Source organism: Trichechus manatus, unplaced genomic scaffold (assembly GCF_000243295.1).
Source record: "Trichechus manatus latirostris isolate Lorelei unplaced genomic scaffold, TriManLat1.0 scaffold00055, whole genome shotgun sequence".
NCBI lineage: Eukaryota > Metazoa > Chordata > Mammalia > Sirenia > Trichechidae > Trichechus > Trichechus manatus.
The window spans coordinates 1,165,628-1,185,499 of record NW_004443991.1 but is presented as its reverse complement, the minus strand read 5'-3'; the positions used below and the strand labels follow the sequence as shown (position 1 = coordinate 1,185,499).

The window sequence follows — 19,872 nt, the reverse complement described above, 5'->3', positions numbered from 1 at the left end:
TTGGCTCCTTTGAAGCTCTAATGTCCTGTCACCTGGTGGTTAGATCTGTTACTAGGTATGTGAGCTCAGGAGTCCGCCCACTCCTTCTGTATGGATTCAGCTCAGGTGCCCAGGTAGATAGCCACCAAGTGTGTGTTGCAGGCTCTCCCCTACACTCCTAGACAGGCATGGGTGATTGGTGTAGGCACAGGCATCTGTCTGCAGCAGGGGCACACACTCTGAGCAAGGCAGGGGGCTGACGGCTGCCCCCGAGCATCCAGGAGGAAGACGTGTCCCTGTTCTATAGAGAGTGTAGCTGGGTCAATTTTGCAGCTGGACTGTGAGCACCCAGTGCTGTTGGCTGTAAGGACTAGGGGGCTTCTCTTATTCTTGAGCCCCTATCGCAGGTGGCTCGGTGGCGTGGGTGGAGCCACCAGTCCTCAGGCCCCTGATGTGGGTAGGTGAAGACCCTGCTTAACGGACAGAGCAGTGTCAAATGTCACAAACCTGCTGCTTCACAGCTGAAACAGTTCAAGTTAGACTTCAGATATATACCCTTTTGTACTGTGGCAAAGAGGGCCTACACTATTGAAACGGGCGCACACTAGTCTCTGCAGGGGGAATGGCACTCAAAGTCTGTGTATCCCTTATGCCTGTGTCTAGGCAAAGGACCTATGTCTACCCTGGGTTCCTGGCTTAGGGGAGCTGGCAGTTTATTTTTAACCCCGTTTGTTAATTTGTTCATTCTCCAAGGCCAGGAGAATGGCTCAGGGCATGTGATGGACTCTACTTCCGGCCCAGGGGACTCCGCAGTTGCTGAAGTTGGTCCAGGACCCAGTGCAGAGCAGGGAGCGGGGAGGTAGATGGGGGAGAGGTTTTTCCCTAAGGGGGGTGTTTTTGATCTGCGCGGTAGGCCGTATGCAAGTACTTATCTTTCACAGATCTAGGGCTGCTTCTCACTTGTCCTGGGTAGCCGAGCAGACTCTCTGCACTTAGGTCTCTCCCGGTGCGGAATACTCCTTCCAAACAGAGCTGCTTGCTTGCCTCACCACTCACCCCCTAGCTGATTAGGCCTGAAGGGCTCAGGCTCTCACCAGGTCAGGTTTGGCAACTCCTCGCTGCTTCTGAACCATCTCTCCTTCCCCCTGCCACTCGGTCAGGTTCCTCAGCTTTGCCTTATGTGTTCAGGGCTCCTAGATTCTCATATATAATTGATTCACTTGTTTTTTTGCGTCTTTGTTGTAAGAAGGTTCACCAGAAGTGTCTGACTTCTCCGCCATCTTGGCCCCACCTCCCCTCTAGTTTACCTTTTTTCTTAAAGTGGTAAATAATTGCCAATATATATCTCTATTCAGTATATTTAGTGAAATACTAAAGTTGAGCATATTTGTCACTTGTGGGTGGCCATTTGATTTAAAATATTTATTTGTATAATCTTAAAATTAGGAGTGATTCAGTCTCTCCCCAGAGAGAGCACAAAGATAAATATGGGTTTTTCCCTTAGATTACAACATGAATATGACTGTATTCTTACTCTCACATAGTTTTCAGTATACTTAGGGAATATAACATGTAAACAAACAATTACACTTAAATGTGAAAAGTGAAAATTGCTGCGAGAGGACCCAGTCTTGGAGTGACTAGCCCAGATGAGGTGTTTCTCTCGAGTTGTGAGATCTGGCACTTGAAAGTCCATGAGAGAGGATGACACTTGTAACATCAAGGACTGGCTACAAGTGAATATGAAATGAATCCATCTAGGAATTATATAGTATATTGCCCCTGGTATCAGGTTTCTCTTAGAAAAAACTGTCTTCGTTGATTAGGGGAAAAAAGGTATTGTCTTATGAATAGATAAGCCTCTGGAGCAGAATTTAGAGTCTCATGGGCAAGGTCAAACCTAAAAGAGGACAGGGCTTCTCTCTAACAAACCAATTTAAAAAAACAATTTTGGGATTCCTTTATTTTCTCATTTTGGTTTGTTTTTTGTCTGATAGTGTGAGAAGGAGAGAGAAAGGAAGAGAGGAACAGAATGGTGGAGAAGTATGAAAACACTAGAGCACAAATTTTGTGTTTTTAAGAGCTGGGATGTCAAATATTAAATTTTAAATGGTTTGTAGTGCTGCAAGCCATAGGTTATAAAACAGTGGAATACTATGCAAGGATAAAGAACAGTGATGAATCTGCAAAATATCTCACAACATGGATGAATCTAGAGGGCATCATGCTGACTGAAATAAGTCAGTCACAAAAGGATAAACATTTTATAAATATTGTATAAGACCACTGTTATAAAAACTCAAGAAAAGGTTTACACACAGAAAAATACAATCTTTGATGATTAAGAGGGAGAGAAGGGGTGGTAGGGGAAATTACTAACTAGACAGTAGACAAGTGTTAACTTTGATGAAGGGAAAGACCACATATAATACAGGCATAGTGGTGTTATACAATCCCATCCTAATCCTCTTTAACATAATATTACAGTCACAAAATGGAGGATAACCACACAATACTGGGAATCATGGCTCAGCCAAATTGATACACACATTTTTCAGGGGACATAATTCAATTCATGACAATATCTGTAGATCGCTTGGTGTAGAGTTGACATTTTCACAATGTTGGATCTTCCTATCCATGAGCATGTATATTTTTCCATTTATGTAGGTCTCTTTTGGTTTCTTGCAATGATATTCTCTAGTTTTCTTTGTATAAGTCATTTTCATCCCTGGTTAGATTTTTTCCTAAGTATTTTATCTTTTTAGGGGTATTATAAATGGTACTATTTTCCTGATTTTCTTCTAGAAGTTCTCTTTGTTGCTATGTAGGAATCCAGCTGATTTTTGTATGTTGATCTTGTATCTTGCTACTCTGCTGAATCTATTAGTTCCAGTAGTTTTCTTGTGAAATCTTTGGGGTTCTCTATATATGGGATCATATCGTCTGCGAATAGGGATAGTTATACTTCTTCCTTTCCAATTTGGATGCCCTTTGTTTCTTCTTCTTGCCTTATTGCTCTAGCTAGGACTTCCAATACAATGTTAAATAGGAGTGGTGATAAAGGGCATCCTTTTCTTGTTTCCGTTCTCAGAGGTAATGATTTCAGCCTCTCTCCATGGAGAATGGTGTTGGCCGTTGGTTTTGTATGAAACCAAAACCAAACCTGTTGACGTTGTGTCGATTCCGACTCACAGTATCCCCATAGGACAGTGTAGAACTGCCCCATTGGGTTTCCAAGGAGTGGCTGGTGGATTCGAACTGCTGACCTTTTAATTAGGAGCCGAGCTCTTAACTACTGCGCCACCAGGGCTCCTTGGTTTTGTATAGATTCTCTTTACTGTGTTGAGGAATTTCCCTTCTATTCCTATTTTATTGAGAGTTTTTATCAGGAATGGGTGTTGGACTTCATCAGATGCCTTTTCTGTGTCAATTGAGATGATCATGTGATTCTTTTATTCTATTTATGTGGTGGATTACAATAATTAATTTTCTAATGTTGAACCATGCCTGCATACCTGGTGTGAATCCTACTTGGTTGTGGTGTATTATTTTTTTATATGGTACTGAGTTGTATTGGCTAGAATTTTTTGAGAATTTTCGCATCTATATTCATGAGAGATATTGGTCTGCAATTTTCTTTTTTGTGGTGTCTTTGACTTTGGTATCAGGGTTATGCTGTATACATACAGTTTTAAATGCCATATTTTTATTAACTCTTTCGGTTGAATTTTGTAGTAAAGGATCCAAAGAATATCATGAGAGCCCTATGATTGTTATTCCCTCTTCCTTTAAAACTCTTACTGTCCTAACTGTGCTACTTGAGAAACAAAATACTCCTATAATTATGAGTCAGGTCACTATGCCAAAAAGAAATAATTAAAACAGGAAATGTGATTTCAGTCTGATATTCAGTGGCACTTACCTGTAATGGATATCTTCAGATGCAGTGTTCTCAATAAGCCTAGAGGACAGATTTAAGCATCTGTTTAAGAAGTGATCTTGAGTGGTAAAATGAGATGCTGATCCTCTAGGACAGACCAGGAGAAGGAGATAGTTTTAACGATGCAGCTATTTACCTCCTGCATTACAGATTTTGCCTTCTTTTACTTTTGGTAATGATTCTAAGAATTCTTGATACTTTACACCTTTGGAAAGAGGAAGGGGCTTCACTTAAAACCTGCTTAGAACAGCTAAGACTGGCCACTTCACCATTTCCACTGTCTCTTGTCCTATGGCTTAGAGCTAAATATTCTTCACTTACTTGAAAATGAGATTTCAGGTTTATAACAACAGTTATTCTAAGTGTTGTACAAATGTACCTGTTTGTTTGGCTAGTGTTTTCTCATTTTGTTGTTCTTACACATGATTAAATTTCAGAATCGTGAACCTCTGATGCCATCTCCACAGTTTATCAAATCTTACTTCAGTTCTTTCACGGATGACATCATTTCTCAGCCCATGCTTAAAGGAGAGAAGTCTGATGAAGATAAAGACAAAGAAGGGGAGGCTCTAGAAGTGAAAGAAAAGTAAGTATGTCAGGCATGGTGTCAGCTTAATGTTCTGTGTTTTTGCTACCATGAAATTGCCCTAGAGCCCAAGTGGCCTCTGAATCATCTCTAGAAAAATGAATGGTTAAGCATTCGGCTGCTAACCAAGAGGTTGGCGGTTTGAACCCACCCAGTAGCTCCACAGGAGAAAGACCTGGCGATCTGCTCCTGTAAAGAAAACCTTATGATGGGGCAGTTCTACTCCGTCACATGGGGTTGCTCATGAGTCAGAGGCGATGGCACCTAACACCAATATATGATATTAATAAAAATACATCTAGCATGTGTCTGTTACAACTTTAGAGATACTTCTCTGGTGACTTCAGGTTCTACTGCCAACTCTGCCCTGCTTTTATAGTCCTACATGCTGTTTCTGAGAGGACTTCCTCCCAGTGAGTCAAGGTGTTAACTGCATTTGAATAAGTGGCATTAAGTTGAAAATGATTGTGTAGCTCAACATCGAAATGTTTTAATGTATAAACTGTCAGATGCTTAGGCATGCCCAAAAAGAGTGAATTTCTTCAAGGTTTTTTCTGTTTGCCTAGGAAAAGGATACTCTTTGGGCTTCTGGTGTTTGATCCTGTAGAGAGCTGAAACCAAAGTACAGGATGCTGTGTTTATAGCTGGAGATCAAGTGATATAATTAGTATATAAGCCATCCAGCCTGCTTACACATTTATATTTAGCAATACTTGTACTTGGCTGTTAAAGCTAGCTCTCTTTAAAAGAAAGTACAGCATTATTACCCACATGACATTTTTTAATGAATTTGGAAGAAAGGACAACATTGTTCCTGTAGCAGAGCATAACTGAGCTTTGCATCCATAGCATATTGGAGGATTTGGGGAAACATTACTTTTGATTGCTACATCTCCCAACTTCTCTACCATTGTTGACCATCTTTTAGAGGATACTATGCATAATTGTGCCAAAATGCTAAAAATATAGTCAGCTGATACATAATCTTTTGGAATATTGTAGTTAGGAGGTAAATATTTAAGATGTCATACAGCTCTTGTGACAGTGATGTCAGTAATTTCCCTCTTCTGGTTAGGAAATAGTCCTTGTCCCAGAAAAACTATAACGAAATTAATACCATTATTCTAAAAGGGGTCGCCATGAGTCAAAATCGACTTGAAGGCAGCTAATAACAACATATTGAGAAGTGGCAGGGCATAGCTACTCTCACCAGAATACTGACTGGAATTGGACCTAACGTTTTTGAATTCCATTTTACCCTGAGCCTTAGCGTCATCATCTTTAACTAATAATGCTTACCTTACAGGGTTATTGTGAGGTTAGAGATCATGTATGTAAGTACCCAGCACTTACGCTCTCAAAAAAACTAGAAACTATTATTACTTCTGGTCCAATTTAATAATAGCTTTTATTTTCTTAACCTGTGACCTAGGAAACAAAACTACGGTGCAGGGAATGTTAGAATGTAATTATAGGAGAGTTTATATGCAGTGTTTATAAGATTGTGACCAACAGAACTTTTAAGTTACTTGCCAGTTTTTTCTGCTCAGGGCATAACAACTGAAGTGAGGAAGTGTACTTTAAATTACAATGCCTTGTATTTAGAAGGACCCCTTCAAGGTCATCTAGTCTAAATTCCTATCCAGGGCAAAAAAAATCCTTTCTACAAGTATCCCAGTAAAAGTCATCATCTTAGAAGTATTAAGAAGTGATATTGTGCTCACAGCTATTTAAAAAATAGAGAAGAGTGTTTTTTTTTAAGTCCTATTTGATGGAAGAGTCTTCCTTTAAATTTGCTTCTTTGATATGTCCTCCTGTTAATCCTAGGTCTGTTCTTTTAGGTGAAACAATAACTAATAAATCTTCCATGAGAGCCTTGCAGATGTTTTCCTCCTTCCAGTCTTGGTCCCTTGCAGTCCATTCTCTACAACAGAGCCGGAGTGATCTTTACAAAGCACAGCTCCGATCACGCCTCTTCCCTTGCTTTCTGTGACCCTCCACCCACTTGATTCTCATTACCTGTTTCTCTGTTCCTTTTGTTAGTCATTAAACAATTGTTGAGTACCATTGGTGTGCTACAGATGCGAGGGTGAATAAGACAGGATTCTTAGTCTGTTGCTTTCACTAGCTCATCTTTTCACATAGCTAAATATCTACGCCCGGACATTAATCCCAGGTTTCTGTCATTGACTCTGCTGTTTCCTTTTTTAAACTTTCTCCCCAAGGCATCAAGAAAATCTCAGTCTGCTTCAGAAATCTTAATCTGTCCCAAACTCCAGTTCCACACTGGCTGATAACTTGTCAGGGAAAGTGGACAAATTACTTAACTCAGACATACTCTGTGTAGCCAGCTTTAGAATCTGATCCTCTTAGTAAATAGTTCCTATGTTTGTTTTTATTTTCAGTTCTGGATATTTAAAGGCCAAGCAGTATATGGAAGAAGAAAACTATGATAAAATCATAAGTGAATGCTCAAAAGAAATAGATGCTCAAGGCAAATACATGGCAGAAGCGTTGTTACTGCGAGCCACCTTCTATCTGCTTATTGGCAATGCCAATGCAGCCAAACCCGATTTAGATAAGGTCATCAGTTTGAAGGAAGCTAATGTAAAGGTACATTTAAAAATGTGTGTGAATGTATATGAGTGAGTGTGTGTGTGAAAATTGGTACATAAAAATGTTTTTTGATGTGTTTTGCAAAAATGTGTAGCATTTCAATTGTCATTCTCCAGAAGGCTGTGGGTGCAGTGAAACTGAAATGTAAATACAAGTGATATTTGTTTAGCTAGGAAAGGAAAAAAAAGTTTTTTTTATAGAACCTGATAGCATCAGCTTCCTTTCCTAGCCCCACTGTATTGGAGTGTATTTGGGTAATGGTAAAGGTGATACAGCAGTGCTATAGGTAGTGCCGTAAGTAGCCTGCAATATGTAGTACCAGCTTATAAAACATATTTAATAAGAATAAAAACATTCATAATGTATTCTGAAAGATTTTATATTACTCAAAGGAAAAAAAAAAACCCAGGTTCTAAAAAATACAATATAGAAATATACTGAAATATATATACCAAAAAGTTTTGCAATTGTGGTGGTTGGAACAGCTTTCCATTTTCCAGGTATTCTTAATGTATATGTAATTATTTTTGCAGTGAAGACTTTGGGGGTCTGTTGAATTATGTGAGCTTAACCACTCAATTAATTATATTCCTTACTAGTTTGTTAACATTTCTATGGCCTGTCTCCTCATTGGATCAAGTGAACTCTGTAGCCTCTTTCATCTCCAAATGAATCGTTCATATATTCTGGTGGATGTAAAGGTTGTCTTCAAGACCTAAGTAGTTGTTAACAAATTATCTTAGCATCTTGTAAACAGAAGTTCCTTTCTAAAATTACATTGTCAAATTGAAGATACTGTAGTAATATTATCTTTAATGTTTTATGCTGATTTTCCTGATGATTACAAATACTATGTTATGTCTTTATTATAATTGTGGGAGGTGTTTTCGTTTGTTTTATTAAGGTAGACATTTTTATGCAGTATTGCCTTGAACAAAATTTTGGAGACGAAGCATATTTGTTATTGTATGATCATGAGTTTTATTTTATTTTATAACCATACGGTATTATACTGTATAATTTGAGGTATCATTTTACTCAAGTGACATTCAAACGTGAAAAAACAGTTGCATGTGCCATAGCCATTAATGAAATTGTTCGGTACAAATGATTACATTTTACCAAGTGATTTATTAAAAGTAAATTAATGAGGGAAACAGCATTAAAATATTTGACAATCATTACCAGGTCCAGCCTAACCCACTTTTATAAATATTCATCAACAAAAAACATGCCTCAAGAATGAGTTTTATTTTTAATGGCAAGTAGTAATGTACCTGTCTTACACCATGTACAAACGTTAACTCAATATGTATCAGAGACCTAAATGTAAAAGCTAAAACTGTAAAACTCTGAGAAGAAAAAGTAGGAGGAAATCTTTATGGCCTTGGATTAGGCAGTGGTTCCTTAGTTATGACACCAAAAACTTAAACAAACAAACAAAAAAAGGTAAATTAGACTTCAGGATTAAAAATGTGCTTCAAAAGACACCAACAAGAAAGTGAAAAAAACAACACACAGAAAGGGAGAGACTATTTGCAAACCATATATCCAGCCAGAATATATAAGGAGCTCTTGCAACCCAACAATAGACAAATAACCCAAATAAAAAAGTGAACAAAAGATCTGAATAGACATTTCTCCAAAGAAGATATACAAATGGCCAGTAAGAACATGGAAAGATGTTCAACATCCTATTGGTGAGGATGTGGAGATACTGGGACCCTCATATGTTGCTGATGAGAATGTAAAATGGTAAAGCCGTTTTGGAAAACAATTTTGCACTTCCTCCAGAAGTTATACATAGAGTTAATGTATAACCCAAAAATTCCACCTAGGTATATACCCAAGAGAATTCAGTATATTTATGTCAACACAAAAATGTGTACATGAATGTTCATAGCATTACTCTTAATAGCCAAAAAGTGGAAGCAACCCAGATGTCGACATCAACTGATGAGTGGATAAATAAGACGTGATATAGCTATACAATGGAATATTATTTGGCCAGAAAAAAGAAATGAAGTTTTGATACATGTTACATCATGGATGAACCTAGAAAACATTATGCTAAGTTAAAGAAGCCAGACACAAAAGGTCATATAATGTATGATTCTGCTTGTATAAAATGTCCAAAATAGACAAATTGATAGAGATAGAAAGTAGAATGTGGTTTCCAGGGACAAGAGTGGGGGAGGAGGGCATACAAGGTAACTCCTAATGTCTATGAGGTTTCTTTTTGGAATGATGAAAATGTTCTGGAATTAGTAAGGGGTGATTGATGCCCAGTTTTGTGAATATACTAAACACCACTTAATTGTTTATTTTAAAAGGTTAAGCTTTATTGTATGTGAATTACATCTCAAAGCTGTTATTATAAAAAAAACTAAATTGGAAAAAAAAAATGATGGCTCTTTTGTCATTCTGGGTATGTAGCTTCGAGCAAATGCTCTCATCAAAAGAGGCAGCATGTACATGCAACAGCAGGAGCCTTTGCTGTCTACTCAGGACTTTAATACAGCTGCTGACATTGATCCTCAGAATGCAGATGTTTATCATCACCGAGGACAGGTAAGTCTGTTTTCTTACCTAGAGTTCTGACCTTTGGGCTGAGTAATTTGATACCATTTTTGAGAATTTCTTAATTCTGATGTCTATGCATGAAGAGTCACATTGGTTTACAGTTTGGGTTGGCCTTTATTTAGTCCCGTCTTGAACATTTTACCTTATAATTTTGTTATTTATTTATAAAGAAAGAGAAAAGAAAGGCTAAAAATGTTGGCTTTCCATTTTCAGGTGTTTCTGGTTCATAGGTTTTTAACAAGTAAAACATAAATAACATCTATTGAGCATTTTACGTAAATGCTAGAATCAATAGAATGATTTGTATAGGTGTCTTGCTAAAGAAATATTACCCTGGAGTATCCAAACAGTAACCCCCCTGCCCCCCAAAAAAAACCTAACTTCTAAATCCTAGGAATATGAGTTTTGTAACAGCCATATTAGTTTTTTAGTAAAACTATATCATGAAGAACAGTTCCCAGTTACAACCTTACCTGGGGAAACGTGACTTTATAATCTGCCTGATTATCATGGCTTCTTAGAATGCATTATGGTGGAAAATATGGGCTGCCCATGTACTCACAGAAAAGCTGAAGTTCTTTCTAATGGAAAATTTTATCTAATTTTGTCTGAAGGGTAATTAGGAAATATCGATAATCTCTTAAAATTCTTGACATTTTGATCCTTGGTGGTAATGTAGTACGGCAATAATCTCATGTCTAATAGGCTTTGAAACTGGAAAGTTACAGAAATTTTTAGTTTTCTAGAAGGAGTTTCTTGCTTAATAAAAAAATAAAACCCATTGCCACTGAGTCAATTCTGACTTATAGCGACCCTATAGGACAGAGTAGAACTGCCCTATAGGATTTCCAAGGAGCGGCTGGTGGATGCAAACTGCTGACCTTTTGGTTAGCAGCCACGCTCTTAACCACAGGGCTCCTCTTGCTTAATACCAAAAAAACCCAACCCGTTGCTGTTGAGTTGATTCTGACCTACAGTGACCCTATAGGACACAGTAGAACTGCCCTATAGTGATCAAAATTGCAGTGCAAAGATGGTGGGTTTATGGTGTTTTTTTAAAAAATTGGAAACTAGTTTTAAGTTTTAGAATATTTTCTTTCAAATTACAGGATATTTGCATTCACTGTTTTCAGAATGTAATTTTATATTGAATAATTACTACATCATTAGCATTATGCTAAGATGTGGTAATAGAGAAGAGCACAATGAGTACTTACCTGGTGCACCTATTATTTTGAATTACGTTCATTTATATATATATATATATTTATCCTTAGCTGAAAATACTTCTTGATCAAGTTGAAGAGGCAGTGGCAGATTTTGATGAATGTATCAGATTAAGACCCGAGTCTGCTCTGGCACAAGCTCAGAAATGTTTTGCATTGGTATGTGATACTTGCTTTTTTCTATTTTCTAAAAATCATTTTTATTTCTCCACGTTAACAAAAATAAGTATTTCATTGTCTACAAAATCATTCCCTTTCTTCCCTAAAGGATGACTATGGGGAGGGATGGGAAGGCAGGGGGACATGTTAGTTTAGGGAAAAAGTGTGTATGTTGACTGAGATACAGCTCCTTTAGTTCTCTGGATGTTTCCTTTGAGTTCACCTGAATGGATGTTTGTCCTTGTCCTGATTTTATGCCCCCCTACTGTCATGGATTGAATTATATCCCCCAAAAAATATGTGTGCCAGTTTGGCTGGGCCATGATTCCCGGTATTGTGTGATTTTCCTATATTTTGTAAATCCTGCCTCTGTGATGTTATGAGGGAGGATGGGCCGCAGTTGTGTTAGTAAGGCAGAACTCAATCTACAAGATTGGATTGTGTCCTGAGGCAATCTCTTGAGATATAAAAGAGAGAAGTGAACAGAGAGACAGGGAGACTTCATACCAAGAAAGCAGTGCCTGGAGCAGAACATGTCCTTTGGACACAGAGTCCCTGCGCGGAGAAGCTCCTAGTCCAGGAGAACACTGATAAGAAGGCCAACAGAGAGAGAAAGCCTTCCCCTGGAGCTGACGCCCTGAATTTGGACTTTTAGCCTACTTTACTGTGAAGAAATAAAGTTCTCTTTTTTAAAGCCATCCACTTGTGGTATTTCTGTTACAGCAGCACTAGATGACTAAGACACCTACCCAGCACAGTTCGCTTGCTTCTCACCATAAACCAGTACAAAGAACAAAAAGCTTTTTGAGGAAATACTCTGCAATCCAGACACCACATACCTACTCTCTCATCTCTCCTTTATAGTGCCACTTCTTGACAATATTCAGAAACACAAAGCTGAAAAGGAAAAAAAAAAGTCCGTTTATAATGAAATGAGGTACTTCCAGTTCGCCCCATAGCCTTGAGTCCTATAAGAATTGTCCTTTTAAAGAAAGAAATTGGGTAACAGTTAAGAATTGTATTATAAATGAAAAAAATGTTATTAGATGAACGTGGTTTGTAGCACTTTTAGTAAAGTGATAGTAAATTATATCAGATTTAAATCCCACTATTTGCTGTTTTCACTCTAAGGGTTTAACTTCTTACAAGTTAATAAGCCCTCTTCTAGTGTGTAACTTTTGGGTCCTTGCCGTTGAGAGATTTCTTTATAACCCTTTGAGATGCAGCAAATTATATTAGCAAATCACCTGATTTTCTGGAAATATTTATATATAATTTTGTGTCTTTTGTAATATATTAACATTCCATGAGTTCTGAGTTCTTGATTTGACAGGCCTGTTTTGATTTTTTAAACAGTATCGCCAGGCATATACAGGAAACAATTCTTCACAAATCCAAGCAGCTATGAAAGGTTTTGAAGAAGTCATAAAGAAATTTCCAAGGTGTGCTGAAGGCTACGCATTATATGCCCAGGTAATTGTGATTTTTCAAAATTTTTTCAGTCACAGGTCCTTTTTGAAAGAAACACATTTATATGCCAAATCCATGTGTGGAGGTCAGAAGGCAGTGCTTTCCTGGTTGCAGCTCCAGTGGAAGCAGATGGCTTTGTTCCTGCTTTGATTTTCCTGGCTCCCAGGATGGTCCTGAATCACCCAGTGAGGGGCTCCTGTTACACAGTTTGAAAACCATGACCTAAATTCATAATTCAGGGAAACTTACACAAAGCATTTCCATCATGATTGCATTTGGATTAATTTACCAAAAAAATCCATTACCTTAGGAAAACCTCCTGTATGTAATTGGTGGGGGAAATGTCCATGGAAAGGGTTTTTTTCTCCCCTACTTGATCACTGTTCTTTTTAGTGGTTAGATAGGCTGTAACAGCCTGTTTTAATTTTTCTTTAGTCTTTCAAAATAATTAAAATTATTCTGGAAGTATTCCTTGCTATAGAAAATAGGATTTAAATTTGAATTATTTTAACTTTTTAATTGTAGTCTGAAGTCCTTGAAAGTTTATTAATTTTAAATCATCCATTTAAATGAAACTGATTAGCTGCTTATCGCCACAGTTACCTTTTCCTTCAAAATAAATTATGTCTGAATGATTCTGTTTTTTCAGCTTTTAAAGTTGCAAGTTGCTTTTGGTATCTACATAAATGTAATCAGCCATCTCAATACTCTACATCTCTTATATCTCATTTTTTTATTACAGAAGAATTTTCTTCCCCCCCTCACAAACCTCACAGAAACAGGAAACGTAAAAACGACCCATCCCTGGTAGACTCTCTTCCCCTAAACCATTGTTAATTTTCTTTGTTTTGCTTTTCATTTCCTTTATGCTGTTTTAGACATAAGAAAAGTTTCACAAAGACTAAGGGTTTATTGTGAGAAGACTAATTTGTGTTTGATCTATTCTTTTTAGGCCTTAGACATCCGTGCATTAGGGATTGAAATTCTGGGGTATGAAACACAACCTAGAAGTTCTTTAACCTCAGTTTGAAATAATCTTCTCTGTTTAGTCTTTGGAAACCCTGGTGGCGTAGTGATTAAGAGCTACAGCTGCTAACCAAAAGGTCGGCAGTTTAAATCCATCCACCAGGCACTCCTTGGAAACTCTATGGGGCAATTCTCCTCTGTCCTGTAGGGTCGCTATGAATTGGAACCGTCTTGATGGCAGTGGGTTTGTTTGTTTGTTTTTTGTTAGTTTCTTTATTCAATAGTCTTTGTTCTTACAATTCCTAGACAAGGTGGTGATAATAAAAAACTAAATATTGGTTGCTGACTACATACACTATTTATTTATAAAAGCATGTACTGTATAATAATTTTATAGAGTGTATGGAAGTTAAAATGGAACAAATGCACATTATAATCATGACATTTGTATTAAATAGGGGATATTCTTGGCTTTTTATGCCTTGTACCGATTAGTAATAAACCAGAAGGTGACAGCACAACCCTCATCATTGTCATGGAATTCAGAAGGGCATTTTTGGTGCAGGTTTTTATGAGCAGCTAGAGCAAAGGCTACCTAATAGTTTTTAAAGAACCCAACCGGGAACAACTCCTCTATGGGACTTTCCTCGTTGCACATATCCCTGTCACTTTGCTTCCTTAAACATGGTTTTGGCTTGCCTGAGCTGTCTTCTCATCAGCAGTAGCATCAGTATAGTCTCTTTGCACTAAAATTTCTGTCCTTTGATCCCTCTTCTAATTTGTTCTTAATTGTATATATGTAGTTACATATAATGTAACTTTATGTATATAGACGGAGAGAAAGCGATTTATGACAATGCTACCTTAAAACGCCAATAAAATAATTAAGATGTAGCATTTTAAACCAATTTCTATCTCCCAAACATAGTACTTCAGTAATGATTGGGTAATTGAAGTAAATTTTAATAAACAATATACATTTAACTGCTTAGTTTGACAGTTACCTTAATATAACTGAAGTATCTGCTCACATAGGCATTAACAGATCAACAACAGTTCGGTAAAGCTGATGAAATGTATGATAAATGCATTGATCTGGAACCAGATAATGCCACAACGTATGTTCATAAAGGGTATGTATTTTTGTGGTTCTGCTTGATTCAGTAAGAAACTAAATTTGTTGTGTAGTAATAAAATAGATTTCCTTTGGCCATTGAGGAAGGGGACTGTGGTAGAGAAGGCATCACTGAGTTAATTGATAGATTTCTTAATGCTTGTGAAGTTTCACTGTTCTTTTTTTTTTTTTTTTTTTTTTTAAGTTTCATTCTATATAGATATTGGTAAATGTACTATTTTCATTCTAGGTTAAGAGTTTTAATTTCAGTTCTGAACGTCCTTTTAAATGTTACTTGTATCAAAAATAGGAAACATGTATAATTTTTTCCTGTCCTATGACTGGAATTATCCCAAGAAACTTCACTTAAATTTATACAAAGTAAAAAATTCAGTGATTGCTAGGTGAGTTAGTAATAACGCCTAGACTGCTGGACAGTTTTTTTCCTAATAAGGAACTTACACTACAGAGCCAATATAAATTGAGACGAAAACACAATTTGATGGAAATTATATGTACACTTAGCACTGCATGACATCCATTTGGGCAACTTCCTACCACATATACGTCCAGGGACCCATAAGGTTATATAATGTACCTTCCTATTAAAGAAACACTTCCAGATACACTAAAACATCTTTAACTTCACAGTACAGCAATAATGTTTTGATGCGTGTTGCAAAGTAGTGCCCTTCGTTATTATGAACCACTGTATGTACCGCGAATTTTTAATATAATAGGCTTTATGGGGTTGGTTCATAACTAGAGTTGTACGTAAGCTGTACGTTCATAACCTGGGGACTGCCGATATATAATACGGTGTTCACACAACGTCCAAATCATAAAACATCCTGTTTCAAAGAATGTATTGTGGACGTTAAGTGACACATGACTGTACGGTTTTAATTTTTTGTTTTTCTTTGTAAGTTAGATTACAAATTCATTGAGGGCAGAAATTGAATTATGCACTTATATTCCTAATGATACTGGGCCGTGGTCACATCTAACTGCCTTTTTGCATTTGCAGTTTACTTCAACTTCAGTGGAAGCAAGATCTGGATAAAGGTTTGGAGCTTATCAGCAAGGCAATTGAAATTGACAACAAATGTGATTTTGCATATGAAACCATGGGAACTATTGAAGTGCAAAGGTAACTTTAGAGTCTGTCCGTTTTTGGCAGCTCCATAGACTTATTTTTCTTCTCATTACAGCTATGTTGCTGTCAATAGCCATTAAAATTTTTAAGTCTCAATATAGTGTGCCTTTTTAGGCAAGCTTCCAAAAACTGTATTACTTTTTCTGGTTTCATTTTTCCAGTTTAAAAGTCACACTCATAAAAGTTGTTTCAGTCAAGCCAGGTGAATTAGAATAGAAAACTAGCCAGGTTAACAGAAGATCTGGCTCCTGCTGCAAAGAAGCAACCAGCCAAGTTACTTTGGGCAAGTTGCAGCATCATCTCTGAACCCGTTCCTTTCCTTAACATCGGGGTTGAATAAGATGATTGTTTTGTAACTCTGACTTCCTGTGACTTCTTGTTTAGTATAAATGTTATTCAGAGTTGCACTTGAGATCACCATTAAACAGGTGACAACTATTTATACCATGAAATTTATTGTAGTATACCAATTTAATATTAGCGTTGCCATTTGAGTACCTGCTGTAGGCCAGGTGTTGAAATTTATAGGTGCTTTCCAAATATTTCAATTAATCTTCACCCTTATCTTTATAAAGGTAGAGATTTATATGGTTCCCATTTTAATTAAAGAGTGCAGACACTGCTAACCCAGATTGGTTAAGCGAACAAGGTTACACAGCAGGCCAGTAATAGAAATAGGATTTGAGCCCATATTTCACCAGTGCCAAAGTTACTGTTCTTGCCACTGTCACTTCTCAGAAACCAGCATTGAGTTCTCTCAATTCCCTATCTTTAAGCCTTTTCTGTGTGTGGTTCTTTTAACTATTCTGTACTGACATTTACATGTAAATTATTTATTAATTGCTAATTTGTTAATTTGAATAAAATATTTTCATACTAGAATAGGATAGGGTAATTGTTCTTTATCTTTTTTGAGCAAAGCTGTGGACTTTTCTTAGAATAATGCACATACAAAAACACTTTACATTTAATATGAAGTGTTCATAAATCCTTGGTTTGTTGTTGTTAGGTGCCGTCGAGTCGGTTCTGACTCATAGCGACCCTGTAGGACAGAGTAGAACTGCCCCACAGTGTTTCCAAGGAGTGGCTGGTAGATTTGAACTGCCAACCTTTTGGTTAGCAGCCAAACTCTTAACCACTATGCCACCAGGGCTTCATAAATCCTTGGTTATGGATGCTGATTTAGAGAGTTTGATGGAATTTTGTATGTTGATTGTACTTTAAGGAATCTATTCTAAATGCTACCAGATAGATAAGGAGCCCTGGTTGCACAGTGGTTAAGTGCTCGGCTGCCAACCTAAAGGTCTGCAGTTTGAACCCACCAGCCGCCCTGCAGGAGAAAGATGAAAGAGGTGGCATGGCAGTCTGCTTCCATAAAGATTACAGCCTCGGAAATGCTATGAGGCAGTTCTAGTTTGTCCTGTAGGGTCACTGTGAGTCACAGTCAACTTGACAGCAATGGGTTTGGTTTGGTGTGGTTTTGGATGTTTGTTTCTGTGTTATAATTGTACTTTAAGGAATCCTCTGAATCCCACTTTACAGGTGGGTGGGTGGGTGGATGGATGGGTGGACGGACGGACGGACAAAACTGGTGATTGTCCTAGGATTTAGCAGATCTGCTACCTGTCTGCACATACACTCTTTAAAAAGTTAACTGTTTTTTAAATGTCTAACATGTAGCCATACATTATAGTAAAAAGTTAAATAAAGTCAAAACAGAGGTACCTCTTACATCTTAAAGAGTCTAACTGGAATAAGATGAGCACTTAATAAATATTTGTTGTAAGATTACATAAATGCATGCATATATGGTTACTGTAAAAAGCTCTTGGTTCTTGGCAGATATATAAAGCCTAACCAGATCTAGACTGTAAGGGGTAAATTGTATCTTACTGACCAAATATACTCATATATAAATAAGTAAATAAAAATAAAATAGATGCTAATCACCAGGCATTGCACTAGGTTCTGGGAATTGAGAGATATTCATTAAGGAGCTAGTAAGATTGTGGTGGAAACAAATGTGTATCAATCTGACCATGCATAGAATGACAGTAGAACAATGGGAACACTGGGGAGGGAGCAGCTAATTCTGCCCAGTGGAGGCAAGGGAAAAATATTTCTCATGAGATTACATTTGAACTGGGCCTTAGAATGGTGAGGATTGACCAGACCATGCATAAAGGTACTAAGTATGTGCAGGTGTGTGTGTATGGCACAATCAAGGAACTACAGATAGACAGGCATGGGGTGAGGAGATGGTGGTAAGAGATGAGCCTAAAACAAAGGTGGGCTCACACATATCTGTGAAGGTGAGGTCCTTGAGTGCCTCTTGGTTCTCTGATGTTACATCATTGTTCTCTAAGAAGCCTCTTGATACAGCAGAAAGAAGCAGATCTTTGGAACCAAATAGAATTATGATTTTAAATAAGTCATTTACTTTCTCTAGCCTCACTGTTCATATCTGAAAACAAAGAATATGAAAGGAAATATAAGTAAGCACAGAATAGTAGTAACAGTAGCAAACATTCATTGAGTGCTTTGTATGTGCTAGGCACTATTTTGTTGATTATAAAGGAGCATTTTTTTAGAATCATAGTGGAAACTTAGTGGTCAGACTCCATGTAGCATCACTGCAGACTTCATTGAATGTGTGAAGTGCTTGTTGAAACTGAGACTGAAATTTTGTTCTTTTAGAGGAAACATGGAGAAAGCCATTGACATGTTCAACAAAGCTATCAACCTGGCCAAGTCAGAAATGGAGATGGCTCACCTGTATTCACTTTGTGATGCCGCCCACGCCCAGACAGAAGTTGCAAAGAAATATGGATTAAAGCCACCAACATTATAAAACAGGGGGGAGGAAAATGAGCCTCTTTTTAGAAGAAGTTTACCCCCTCTTCAGCTGAACCCTACAGACACAGTCCTGAACTGTGTTGAATGGTGGAACTTAGTAACTCTGATTGTGGTGTTGTCATTTGTTACATCCATTTCATGTGTAGGTGTTGTGGGAGTGGCTGTGAAGGGAGTTTGCAGTGCTGCAGCTTCTAGTCCCTGTGCAGCTAAAGCTTAAAGCCTGGTAAAGGGTGGTCAAGTTGCAGCGCACCAGCGGTAAGTGGCCGTGCAAATAAAAACTTTGATTTGTTGATTTGGCTTTTTTTTTCCCCCAAGGGAAGGGGGGTGGGGGGTGTGATTATGTTCTGGATGATTTTGTCTGTCTATACATATATGTATGTATGTATAATATGTGAGTATTTTACCGTATGTTGGTTTTTAAATTAACACAGTAAGTGCTGTAAAATAGATTTCTTATATTCAATTAATCCCTTTTAGTAGATTTTGTTTTTTGAAGGAAACAAAGTTTAAATGGGGATTTGTTTCAAAGACAGCAAAGTTGAGAGATCTTTTAAAACATTGTCAGCATGCACACTTCCTCTGACTCTACAGAACTTTAGATTCAGTGACAACTGTGAATCCTTTGATCCCCTTCAACTCTAATGGATAATGTACATTGTTCTTAAAATCCACAATAGCCAGTTTTTATACAGTAAATTATGCAGAAGCAAAATAATTCTGATTGATGTGTGTGCTGTAAAACTGAGTATTAATGGGAGAGTGAACCAGGCAAGAGTAAAGGGAGTGTGTTTATCATTGTCTGTGGCTATGTCTGTACTAGGTACTAGTACTAGATTTAATAATAGTGTACTTTTTAAAGAAAATGCCAGTCGGTTGTATGTATAACCTAAATAAAGATAGTATAAGTGTGACAGATGGAGGTATTTAATTACCTTAAAATTTCTAATGAAGAAAATTTGGTTAAAGGTTCAGATCTAAAAAGGATGTAAGTAAATCTTAGAGCCAGAAGCATACTATTTCCTGAAGTGACAAGTTTAGTGCTTGAACTATGGCTACATGTGCTTGAGGAAATTGAGCCAGTACTTTCGAAGATGCTGAGGATGTGTGGAGTGCTTTTTAGTTTGGAGGTGACCTTGGTCTCTTAAGGCCTAACTGCCCATGTCCAGGTCTTCACTAGGGATACAGGCAGCAGATTTTTGGTTTTTTTTTTTTTTTTTT

General features: G+C 37.4%; 1 protein-coding gene across 1 annotated transcript in view; it reads left to right on the top strand.

Moving 5' to 3' along the window:
• The window catches only part of TOMM70 (translocase of outer mitochondrial membrane 70), a 56,595-nt gene extending 37,710 nt beyond the window's left edge, over positions 1–18,885 (top strand). Inside the window, exons 5-12 of the mRNA XM_004378139.2 lie at positions 4,360–4,508; positions 6,914–7,121; positions 9,561–9,695; positions 10,985–11,092; positions 12,449–12,565; positions 14,564–14,661; positions 15,670–15,792; positions 18,496–18,885. Of these exons, the coding sequence (XP_004378196.1) occupies positions 4,360–4,508; positions 6,914–7,121; positions 9,561–9,695; positions 10,985–11,092; positions 12,449–12,565; positions 14,564–14,661; positions 15,670–15,792; positions 18,496–18,649 (1,092 nt within the window). The 3' untranslated portion in view covers positions 18,650–18,885. The remainder of the gene's footprint in view (positions 1–4,359; positions 4,509–6,913; positions 7,122–9,560; positions 9,696–10,984; positions 11,093–12,448; positions 12,566–14,563; positions 14,662–15,669; positions 15,793–18,495) is intronic.
• The last annotated feature ends 987 nt before the right edge of the window (positions 18,886–19,872 follow it).